Raw genomic sequence first — 13,076 nt, 5'->3', positions numbered from 1 at the left:
TCTCTTAATAGGCCACTGTCAAGCTTTGCTTTTTTCGTATAGATTCTTTTTAAATATAATTGATAATTTTTAATATATTCTCATAATTATCACTATTTTGCTAGCCTTCTCACTGCCTCTGTTTTTGCAGTGTTTAACTTCTTCCTTTGGACTCTAGTATTTCACATGGCCTTTCTTGTGTACTGAGTGACTGAGATGTGTTCCTTTAATCCTCATATCCCCATCAGTAACCAGTAGTAATTTGCATTTAAAGTAAAATCTTTTATTTAATGAAGGAAATAGGACAAGGAGGACAGAGCTGCTTCTCTAATTGCACCAAATATTAAAAACATAGCAGTGCCCTTCATACCCTATGAGTTTCTTGTCCTGTCAGCAGTTATTTTTTATTAGTTTCAAGCACACTAAAATACCTTTAGATTAATCCTTTCCATATTTTTCATATGAATACATCTCACCTTAAACAAAGAACTATCTTAATTATTATTATTTTTTCATAATTTTATATACATGTTCAGTTTCTTTTCCTGTAATATCATTTATGATGTTGAAAAATTCATTGAAAATTAGAAATGGATTGCAAGAAAAGGTGAAAATTATTTTTCTTCCTTTTTAAAACAAAAAACAAAAAAACTGAGCATAATTTGAGAATTTTATTTATTTATTTTTTTTAACTCAGCAAAACAATGTTGCAGTAACTGGTCAAAAGTATGCTATACAAAATAAGAGTTTAAGGTAACAATAAGATTTAATGGCTACTGTAATTGAAACTGCTCAATTTTAGGTAAGTAAATTTTATTTAAGCAAAAAGTAATAATAATAATAATAATGAGGGCAATAGATTAAATGCTCTATCTCTTGCAAAACTACTGATTGACCATTTGCAAAAAGTGCTTTTTTGCTTCCCTGAAAGATTAATAATGCGGAAATAGAAATAGGCCAAGAAAATAGTATTCTTGTACTGTAACAGCATGTTCACTTATCTCAGATCACCTCTGCTAAATAGCTTTTATTTATGGTGGTAGTTTAGAATACGCTGAAAAAAAAATATTTCTCATTTGAATTTAGCAGTCGTAGTAACAAACTTTTTTTTTCTTTCTGCAAGTCAAATCCATGTAAAATAAATAAAAAAGAAGGCACTCACATGTCAGATGTAACTAAAAACTATTCTAAAATAAATAGAATTTTTGTCCATTTGTTGTAGTTTGACTCATCCACTTTACAAAATGCTGCTTTGTGAACATCAATAGTAATCCCAGTTATTACATTCATTTCAGGCTTATTAAGTAAGATACAAAAAAGAGCAGATAAGGTATTCTTCTACTGAAGAACTAGGAACAGGGAGAGACATATAAAAGTATTTTGAGACACTGACTGTTGATGAACTGCTGGGGGTTTTATCAGCTGAGTAAACTGAAACAGTCACATCAGAAAGCTCTGCCTTATAAACTTTATAAAATAGTCAGCATTTGGGTTTTACAGATATTTGGGCATTCCGATAAGATAATTACAGAGATGATAACTAATCTAAGAGTTATTTTTGAATGAACAGGTCAATCTTGAATAAGTGAGCTCTGAATAAACTGAACTTAATTAATTCAATATCCCTTCATTTATGAATCTGGAGGTTTACAAATCTACCACATTTGAAAGGGACTTTTAGCCTTTATCCAAAACTTGCTGAGTTTCTGGGACTTTTCCGTTGATTGATATGTCTTCTGTTGAGGTTGTTCAGTGTGTTGCAAACTTACTGGATAGTCTGTGCTCCTGGACAAATTATTTCCTTTCTTTACCAAACCTGTAACATTCTAAGCTACCGGGCTATATCTTTTACGTTTATTATTTTCTCTACTTGACAACAGCTGGATTTCTTATAGTCACATAGCTGAAGACAAGAGTTTGGCAGTTCCAGAGCACAGAAAATAATTTTAAGGTTAAGGAATGAAGAAATAGCTGTGTACCATGATTGCCTAGAAATCTGAAAGGTTTTTTTGCCCACAACTAGCAGAGCATGCTCTGCTATTATTAACATAGCATGTAGACAGCTATTTGTATATTAAATCCTCACACATGCACCTCAACTGATAGAGAGAGCATAGGAGTTCAAAATGGAATTGAGTACTTGCTGGAAGTTAGGTTCAATACTTCAGATGGAGTAATTTAGGAAATGATGAAAGGCAAAGTATCTACTACTGTGAGGCATGGGAAGGTTCCTTTTTTGTTGCTCAAAATCTTTTTTTTTTTTTTTTTTTTTAAAGTTATGCTTTTTTTACATGAATATCATGTATTAATGGTTCAAAGAATCAGCAAAAAACAGGAAGTTAATTGGGGAAATATAACATATTATTTGAAAGGAATGCTAATGACAATGAGCACAAAATAAAGACATCTGAGTGTAAAAACTTATTATTTTTCAAAAAAAAAAAAAAAAAAATTTAGCTGTATTCCATTGTTTGAATTTTGATTTCTGTTATTTCTGTTTTGGCAAGGCAGTCGAATACTAACTGATAATGTGAAAAGAAATAATATCTAATCAATGAAGAAATCTGTAATTCATTCAACTTTTAGTTTATCTGCATTCAGATATTCCAAATAAAACCTTCTACAGATAACATGGAAAAAGATGCTTACACTGGTAAATCATTCATAAGCAAAATAAAAGCTTTGAAGAACAGATAATGAGTAGGTGTCTTATTTATTTATTTATTTTTATTCCCCACAAAAGAAAATCATATATTACTAGGACCACAGACAAAAGCCATCAATACACAATACATAAGGAAATGTCTTACCTTGTTTTAAGGATATTCAAAAACTGCAATATTTCTGAAAACTGTATCAGCCTAAGGGCTCTTAAAAATCTTAAACCTGCATTAAAGAAAAAAAAAAAGACTATAGTAAAGAAAGTAAAGAATAATCCATATTATAATAGCATTTCACTTCCAACGACAGTGACCAGTGAAATGAACGGAGGTAGCATACAAAATGTCAAATACCTTTGAAGTGTTCTTCCATATTTAACAGTTCCAAGATCCTAACCATGACTTTTTCAAATTGTTTTAAATTTAATTCTTTAACTGTTGAAGTATCCTACCAGAAAGCCTTAGTTTAGGTAGGAAGCCATGGGAGGCTTATATAGGCTGAAAACTAAGGGGAAAAAAAAAAAAAAAAACACTTCTTGTAGTTCCAGTACGCATGACTTTCTCTTCCAGACTGCCAAAGACACAAACACATCATAAACTTCTCATTCCTCCAACCTCCCACATCGCTTAGTGAAAAATAAGAGATTATGGGCAAGAGATCTGATAACCCAGATAAGCTAGACTGTGGATATGCCTGATTAAATTGGTAAATCTTAATGACGTAAAATCATTTACTGTAATAATGGTCTCTATCTCCACCCCAATTTCCAAAAATTCAACCAGAAGAACAGGCAGAGCACACAATCTTTCCTAAAAATTAAGATCTGCCATATAATTCTGCATAATAATAGATTACACTCTATTAAAAGTAGCATTTTTTACAAAGAAATAGCATTTTGTGTTGAATTCAGGTTGCCTGAATAAGCAATTCTCAGGCAACTGAAAAGCCAGTGAAAGGAAGTATGCAAGAGAAAATAGTATAAAGGATTAAGGGCTTAAATTATTAAGAGAGACAAACCGGTAGTAAATTGTCTGCAGATCTTTGGCATATGAATAAAGGTACATAGCATAGTCTACACAAGCACAACTTAAAAAAAAAATAAAATAAGGCTTTGAGGAAAATTTGTAGTAGACAGTGCAGGTAAGAGTTACATTAAAATTGTGAAATATACTACTGTGGATGTTACAGTTGTGTTTAGGGTTGCTTCATCTCATATATCCTTCTTTATTGACACATTTCACCTACTTCCAGTGCTATAAACCTCTTTTTTTCTTTCCAGAAATTTAAGGAAAGCGTGATCCTGGCAAACATATAAATTTGGGCACAACCTTCCTCTTCTCAATGTATAGAGGTTCCCCTCAAAAGCAAAGATGTGTGTTAAATCAAGACTTTCTCTCCACAATACTCTACGAAAGTTGCTAAATGTATTTTATTTTTTACTCTTGGTAACGAGACAGGGAACAAAATAAAGGATGTTGATTCTGTAGGTCTTAGCTAGCTAGTATGTTAACAACCCCAAAGATAAGGGAGTAAAAAACTGTATGCAAAGAACCAGAAAGAACTAGCTTGACTGCTGAAGTCTGTCAAAGGAAGGGTCAGGAATTTAGAAGACTCGTAGCCTTCATCAGAAGACCACCAGAGTACACCAGATGACCACCCAAGGACTCCAGTATGCATGTGAATAGGTGCGGGAACCTACATTAATGATTCTTCGGAGGCTTGACTTACTGCTGGGGGTGGGGGGGAGATGAAATGAATATGTATTTGTCACACTAATATAAACACAAACATACTCCCAGTAACCCTAGGCAGAGTGATCCCCCCCCACCTACAGCCAGTGCTGTAATAAAGAATACCTGCTTAATAACTTTGGTTATTGAGTTTTCACTCCATCAGTAAGGTTCATAAATAGCCACGAGTGTAGAAAATATTTCTTATCTGTGCATCACAAACATATAGTTTCTTTTTAATTAATGGCTATGTAGAAATATGAAGATTAATCTTAACTTAAAAAGTGGATTTGGGAATCTAAGCAAAAAAAAAAAAAAAGCAATAAAATTATACTTAATAATTCTAAGTTACAGATCCATTTGAAAGAAGAGAATAATCATTTTAGATCATAGTTCTCACATTGGGAGAGACATATCCCTCTGCTGCACTTGCAGTAGTTCCCACAAATGGTACAATTCAAAATTATGTGCATTTTGAAACTGTCCATCACTCCACTCCCTAGCAACTTTTTAATAATTGCGTGGTCAGAGAAAAATCCCTCATTTCAAATGCACCGCATCTTAAGAGAAGTTAATGAGCTATCCATTGCAACATTTCAAAATGAAGACTCAAATTTAGCAGTAAAACCTTTGCTACCAGCAAATGTTTGAGATATATTTTACTTGCTACAACATTGAATAATAGAACAAAAAACTGTAGCTTCAGTGTATACTTTGCTGAAGAAGAAGAAAATCTTTACAAATTAAGTTCTGCATTTGCTACAGCCTGCACTATTTTAAAGAATTCCCTTTAGAATTTGAAATGTGTGTGTGTGTGTGCGCGCATGGTGAGGCTTAAAAGCTCAGCTTACTTGGTCTACAAATAGAAGTGGCTTGTAAAAATTCATCATGTAACCTTTATATCTTTTGTAGGACATTACTACTGAGGTTGTGTTTTATAGCTGAAGTAATTATTACACAGAATGGATCAAATTTTGATTCTCAGAAACCTCAGGGTATTACCTACTCTGTGAGGCTCACCTGTGAGTAAAAACGAAGAGAAAATGACAGTTTTCCTTACCATCACAGTATATGAATACTTTCACAAAATTCTACTCTTTTCAAGACCCAAATGATACTATTATTAGATTCCTACACCCATGTCATTTTAAATGATTTTTTGTACTTCCTGTCTTGCAAATAATGAGTTTCAACACACTAGAAAGAATACGGTATTTAATAATAATCTCTTCCTATGTTCATAGTATCAAGCCATAACAAGGCATAAAGCCCATGAAAAGGCATTAGAAAAAGGAGGACCCTCTAGATGATATTGAAAACTTAATAGTCAAATTACCATGATACTATATGATACTACTTCATATTTTCTAGAAAACACATATAATATATAATTATCTTTTGTACAGAGATCAAACATTTTAGAAATATTTAATTTTTGTAACTAGGCTTACAAAGAAACAAGCAGCAGCTGGGAGTAGCATTTTTTGTATAAACCACTGTGACAAAGGCAGACTGTTTGCAAATAAGGCTGAAAGGCTTATTGTCAAAGGCTTGAGTGGGGAAGAAGTCTATTTAAAGTAGAAAAAATCAGGAACATGCATAACAATGGGACATTCCAAAACAGCCTAAAAAAGAGCTCTGAAAAGTGATCTGAGCTAAACAGACAAAAACACTGGACAATGGTAGGAGTACAGCTGGCAGGTTGGAGTAACTTTATTTCTGGGTGCTTATAGTATCCTGCTCTCAAGTTTTGAGTTTGGAAGTATCAGTTCATTGCCTGTTTGTAAATGAAATCCATTATGCCTACAGTGTTTATCCCCCATAACACCATTAACACAGAATCAGTCAGCCAAAACAACTCTACATATTAGAGGCAAATTATACTAATGTGCACATCTCCCCAGTGGGGTATCTTCAGACCACATGAAGACTGGGGGGTTACTGGCAATATCCACTAATACTAGCTGAACTGAAAGAAGGGAGAAAGGGGAATTCCCAGTCTTGAATAATTAGTTTTAAAGCTGTGAAAGAGATGAGGTGCTGTCTTTGAGTTAATGTTTTACACTCTAAAATATTTAATAGCATGGACTGCACAACCGTCTGCAGCAACCTGCATTTTGAAACTCTGCAGGTAATTCAGAAGTTTCATGATTACTCTTCAAATAAGCTACAAAACCGATGTCTAGGGATAAAGTGTAAGCCTAAAACTGATGAAACAAGTCTACCCCAAATACGTTATTCACGACACCCTGCACTTAGCAAATGGATGATGAATCAACTGAATAATTCCCAGAGGAAAAGTCCGAAGAGCACTTCATTCTGGTACTGGAATTAATGACGTGCCAAAGTGCACCTGTAATCATGTATGCATCCATAAGCTGATGACACAGTAATCCTCACAGCAATAACCTTGTTGCAGTGAAACTGTTGTCAGACTGAAAATAGCCTGAATTATTCAATAAGTATCTTACTATGAATCCACACTAGATCAAAATCCACACTAGATCCTGCACCTGGGGCGCAATAACCCCAAGCAGAGCTACAGGCTGGGAGAGGAATGGTTGGAGAGCTGCCAGGCAGAGAAGGACCTGGGAGTGATGGTGGATAGTCAGCTGAATATGAGCCAGCAGTGTGCTCAGGTGGCCAAGAAGGCCAACGGCATCCTGGCTTGTATCAGAAACAGTGTGACCAGCAGGGCTAGGGAGGTGATCGTCCCCCTGTACTCAGCTCTGGTGAGGCCGCACCTCGAGTACTGTGTTCAGGTTTGGGCCCCTCGCTACAAGAAGGACATCGAGGTGCTTGAGCGGGTGCAGAGAAGGGCGACAAAGCTGGTGAGGGGCCTGGAGAACAAGTCCTACGAGGAGCGGCTGAGGGAGCTGGGCTTGTTCAGCCTGGAGAAGAGGAGGCTCAGGGGCGACCTTATCGCTCTTTATAAGTATATTAAAGGAGGCTGTAGAGAGGTGGGGGCTGGCCTGTTCTCCCACGTGCCTGGTGACAGGACGAGGGGGAATGGGCTTAAGTTGCGCCAGGGGAGTTTTAGGTTAGATGTTAGGAAGAACTTCTTTACTGAAAGGGTTGTGAGGCACTGGAACAGGCTGCCCAGGGAAGTGGTGGAGTCACCATCCCTGGAAGTCTTCAAAAGACGTTTAGATGTAGAGCTTAGAGATATGGTTTAGTGGGGACTGCTAGCGTTAGGTCAGAGGTTGGACTCGATGATCTTGAGGTCTCTTCCAACCTAGAAAATTCTGTGATTCTGTGAAAATTAAGCAAAGTTAAATAGAAGAGATTTTGATGAGTCTCACTCAAGAGTACTTATCAACAACAGGTCCATAAAGAATAGCCTGGCTTTGAAAACTAATAACATGCTAATAACAAAACTAATAACAAGTAACACAATGACCCATGCTATACTCTCTCACTGTTTCTACCCCAAATTTGACTCATTTACTACTAAGATGACATTATCTCTTTCAGGCTCACCAACTCACCAGGAACAGAAATTTATGACATTTGTTTATGAATCAAAACTACAAACGAAAATTCTGTAATAAAAACACTAACAAAAATTCCTGTTTTCAAAAGCTGTGTGAGCTACTCATACAATTGTGTACATATCTCTTTCCTAAGTAATATTTGGGAAGGTTTTATGTATGTGGGAAAGATTTCTTTTAAAATGAAATAATTATAAAACTGCTTTACATTTAAATGATATTAATAGTAATTTAAATAGGGTAGATTTCTTATGTATTACAGTAAATTCCATTCTAACTTTGCACATTTAATTGGAACCTGACTTGTAAAGTTAATTGAGCAAGCTGCTGAATAGAACACTCAAGAAGTAATTGCCATTTTGTCTCTATCATGTCACTCACCTTTTACTTGGGAAAAGTTTTTTATATAGGAATTTTCTCATGGGATCTGATTGGAATAGGATAGAATCCTACACACTGCAATTTATAAAAGGAAAAAAAAAAGTTTCAAAAGATTTAGTTTACCTAAAAAATCACTCTAACTAGAAGAAAAATACACACAAAATCAAAGGTCTCTTCTGTTTACATATCTTCAGCTTCTAAATGCATACTAAGGTATGCTTCTGACCTGCAGTTTCTCTGAGCTGCAATGCCTAAGATAAAGCTATGAGATGCATAGATTTTTAGACCAGAAAAGACTATTATGATTGTCAAACCAGATTCTTCTAATATAACACAAAGTATTTCAGTCAATAGTTTCTGCCTCTAGTCCAATAATTTCAGTTGTAGATATAATGAATGACTCAAATAAGCATCCAAGTGTTCCACAGGATTGTTTTCTTACTGTGCAAATATCTGTTTAACTACATTTGTCACTACTAACAATGAACAAGCAATTTTCAAAGAACACTGAAAAATTAAAATGTGTGTAACTTATTTTATTCCTTTTACCACATAGTTTTCTAGCTAACATAGGAGGTTACTGGAAATAAAAGAAGCAATTATATTTCAGAATTAAAATTAATTTGCACAATGCATATATTTATTAGAGCAGATGACTACCAAAAGTTAACTGGTAAATTATATGATTACATTAAGCTAACAGAAAATTAGATATTTCTAGTAACAAGGGAGAAACATGTACGAACCTATGTTTTTGGAAGTATCTACAAGTTCAGAGTTGTCAACTTGGGATATGCAAAAACAAGCAAAACAAAACACAATACCAACCTGACTTCTAGAGATGCCTACCTCCTTTAAAACCTATGCACTGAATTTGGATATGAGAAAGTGACACACCCAAATCTCCTGGACCAATTTTGAAAGGTGACTAAGAGTATCACGCCAAAAAAATGAAATCAGCCTCAAATATTACAAAAGCCAATGAGCTGTGCAAGAGGAAACAACATATGCTGTTGAAATAATGGGATAGATACAGAATACAACAGGAATATTTTGATTCATGTTTCTGCATACTTGCTCACTTCCGTGAGGTTCAAATATTCTGCAGCAATTGTTTTCTGTGTCTTTAGTAAGCTCAGTAAGATGAATGCTTTAGATCAGAATAGTGGTATGACAATAAACTAAGTGACAGTAGAAATAAAATGAGAGCAGATAATTATTTACTTGATGAAGTTTACAAAGAAAAAAAAAAGACTTAAAACTTTATTTGACTTCATAGTCTTAAAACTTGCTCAAATATGGTATTTTCCTGTCAGTCAGACAGTTCTGCAGTCTTGACTGAATTGATGCTTTCCGTTGGATAACAATACAGCAGTGATTAGAAATTGCTATAGGTTATAAAACCCCAAAAGGAAATTTACAACTGTAAGTCTGTAATGAAGAAGAGGAGAAAACAACTGAACTATTATTTGTCCTTAATGAGATTGTACAAAACAGAAACAGTAACTTGATTATTTTCTCATTCAACATAAGAGGTCAATCTAGTGTAACAGAATCAAGTAATATATTATTTCTTATCAATGAAATACATAATACCTTTCTTATTGTCATATATTGCTTTTTCTGTCAGTTGCATATCCAGATGTACTGGCATAAGAATCCAGAGAGCTTTTGCATACCATTTCTATTATTTGCAAACCATTCACTCATTTATCAGAATCTTATCTTCAGTGAATCATTTCACTACTCATCAAACCTATGAATGGCTACTGCTACCCTGTATATGACTGAGACCATATGTTTTACAGAAGACTGAATAAACAATAAATCCTTATTTAGGAAATCACTTCAAACCTTTTCTGAGACAAAAAATAAAAAAATAAAAACAGAGGGGTAATTTTTAGGATGCAAAATAATCCTGTTCTGAATGGTTTCACACAGTGTAGCAGAGCAACCTGAAATTCCACTCACTGAAAATGAAAGCTCAAAAAAAAAAAAAAAAAAAAAAAGATAAGAAAGCATAGGAGTAAGAGAATCTGCAACAGAGCCCCAATATTTTGATACATATCCCTGTTTCTGTTATGCAAGTGTACAAGCAGAGAAAACAGGCCACAGCATGAAAAAATCAATAACCTATGAACCAGGGCAGCGAAACTGCAAGTTAAGAATCTATACAGGTTGTATAATTCCTTTAAAGTAGTGCTGCATCAAAAAAAAAAAAAAAAAAAAACTATTAATAAATATCTCTGCTACACATTTCTTTAACTTATATATCCACTTACTAACATGTCAGCCGTTTAAAAAAAAAAAAAAGCAAAAACAAAACTAACAAATAAACAAAACAAGAATTTCTCAATAAACATACCATCACAGAACTTTACTTTCCAGCCTTCAGTAAAGACTGAATTATTTGATTCTAGCTGAAAACCAAACCCCTTTGAGGAGGTGTTGGAGATATGGGCACATTGCATCATGTGAGATTGGGAAGGATTTTTTCCTAAAAAGCAACTGAAATCCTATAGTGTTGTTTTAAATATGAAACAAACAAAGAAACAAACAAAACAAAATAAAACAAAAAAAATCACAGCATTAACACCAAAGACAGAATCACAAACTACAGTTCTGAAGAAAATGTTTAAAGTTGGAGTTGGACCTTACCCCAGTAGGAGCCGACCCTATAAAAAGACACCAAGGAGTTTCGAAAAGTATGTTGTTCTTCCTTTTCAGGGCTATTATGTCCAGCTTTAACACGATATCCATTCTGGAACAATTCTCCAAGAGACTTTTTACGCCTTCTAGTACTTTTATAAGTTTCTGTACGTGTGCCCCCAGAAGGGTTGTGGTAGACTAAAATCTTGCTGGGAATCATGACTATGTATCTTCTGCTTCAAAAGCGCTGCACGTAAGAAGTATTGTGGTCCAGTCTTCAGTCACAGCATCCACTAATAATGAAGTTATTTTTATATCTATATCCTTTTTTTTTTCTTTTTTCTTTTCTCCTAATTAAGTATCAAAATAGAGAGACAGCTCAAAGATCTTTCTTAACAGAACTTCTCTTTGAAAGCAGATTTATTTAACTGGACAGAGGATAATGCAAAGTTTACCTTTACATGTTGTTATTGAAAGCCAATTCTGGATAACCTAACCTATTTCTGTTAGCGTGAAACAAATAGAATTAATGCAAATACAAAACTCAGCCTCACAAAACACACCAAGAGTATCACCGAGAGGGTGGACAAAACAAATCAGAGAAGCAGGCAGGCAGGCAGTACAGATGCTCCTCTGATCCGTGATGTACTAGAGCTTAAAACCCATCTTCTATCCGGATATTACCACATAAGCTTCTTTCAGCTACACCAGAGAGCCACACCCATCAATCCAAAACCTACAAATATGATGCTGTTCACTTGGAATGAACAGGTACTCTCATAAAGAATATAATTGTTGTAGATCATGTACATAAATAATACATGTATGTTGTTTTCTTTGGCAACTTTAAACATGTATCTTCTGGTGAAAGTTATTATGTAGAAAGCAAAAATCATGTTATCAGCCAACTCTTACAGGATTTTTCCCAGATGAAATACATACAATACAACCACCCTTTATCTAATCCCAACTATATTACTTAAAAAAAATAATAAAAATTAGCCATCAAGAACACAAAGAACATTAGGTCTCTCAAGCAGACTTGTTCTGTGAATATTCACAAAATAGGATTTTTGTTCAGGATTTTTGTACTATCTCAATAATAAAAAATAAATATAAATTAATAAATAAATAAATAAAATGTAAAGGTGAGATCATACCTCCCGTGGTATATGATGTGCTTTTCTAGTCAACTTCCTGACTTTGAGCATAACATGCACATTTCATTTTGAAAAGTTATCTTCATTTCAAGGAATATGTTTATCATTCCTATCTTTTGCCACAAAAGAGCCACAAAGATGTGTATGCCAAAAATATATCAATGCCATCTGTATTACAATGAAATGCAGACACAAAAATAGACTGCACCATGTGCTTATAGGATCTCAAAAGGATATACAGGATCTCAAAGCATTTTAGAAATGTTATTGAAGTGTGACAATGCCAAATAGAGAAACAGGAAGCACAGTACACATGAATTTCCAATTTCAAGTATTATGCAGAGACTGAATAAAAAGCAAATCACTTCAGTGACTCCTTTACACTGTAATGCTTACACTATGTTCTTACAAACAGCCTGGTCAGGTTCCCACTGGTCACAAAAAAAAAAAAAAAAAAAAAAAAAAGCTCCACTGAGTCCAGTGTACATCTGTACATATAGTGTACATCTGTACAAATGCATGCAGACATATATAAAAATATCTTTGAGTATTTGAATTATTGGAAAGATTTTAACAAGGTAGCACTTATCTGTGTTACTAATCACATCCTGTACTGCTCAAATTGAAAGAACTTCCTACTTACTTTTTACTACATAAGCCATACTACTTTTCTTTCTTTTTATATTTCACCTTGAATTATAATCTTGTTATTATTCAATTTTAAAGCTATCATTAGTATACTTTGTAGTTAGTACAGCAATTTTTTGGGTGTAGAATCCATTAGTCTTGTGAGCCCAGAATATCTCTAAAGCAAATCAGTGTTCCAGTAATAAATTGGAATAGCCAAGCTTTTTGTTTACATAACCTATATTTTGGCTTCAGCAATCTGACAGTATTTCTTTAACTCTTTCAGCTCTCTGGCATAGGGGATGATAGATTTTTATTGATTTTCCCCCTTTTTGTTTCAGTGCACTGCCAAATCTGTTACATATATCAAAATATAAAAATAAAAAATAAAATAAAAC

At 34.2% G+C, this 13,076-nt stretch overlaps 1 protein-coding gene across 30 annotated transcripts in view; it reads right to left on the bottom strand.

Annotated features, from left to right (window-relative positions):
- Positions 1-13,076, bottom strand: part of KCNMA1 (potassium calcium-activated channel subfamily M alpha 1) — a 470,776-nt gene that overhangs the window by 160,689 nt on the left and 297,011 nt on the right. For all 30 annotated transcript variants that reach the window (XM_032191476.1, XM_032191474.1, XM_032191475.1 and 27 more), the window contains one exon: positions 2,790-2,865. In XM_032191476.1, coding sequence (XP_032047367.1) covers positions 2,790-2,865 — 76 coding nt within the window. The remainder of the gene's footprint in view (positions 1-2,789; positions 2,866-13,076) is intronic.

Source organism: Aythya fuligula, chromosome 7 (assembly GCF_009819795.1).
Source record: "Aythya fuligula isolate bAytFul2 chromosome 7, bAytFul2.pri, whole genome shotgun sequence".
In the NCBI taxonomy this organism is placed as follows: Eukaryota; Metazoa; Chordata; class Aves; order Anseriformes; family Anatidae; genus Aythya; species Aythya fuligula.
This window is presented reverse-complemented; position numbering and strand designations above follow the sequence as displayed.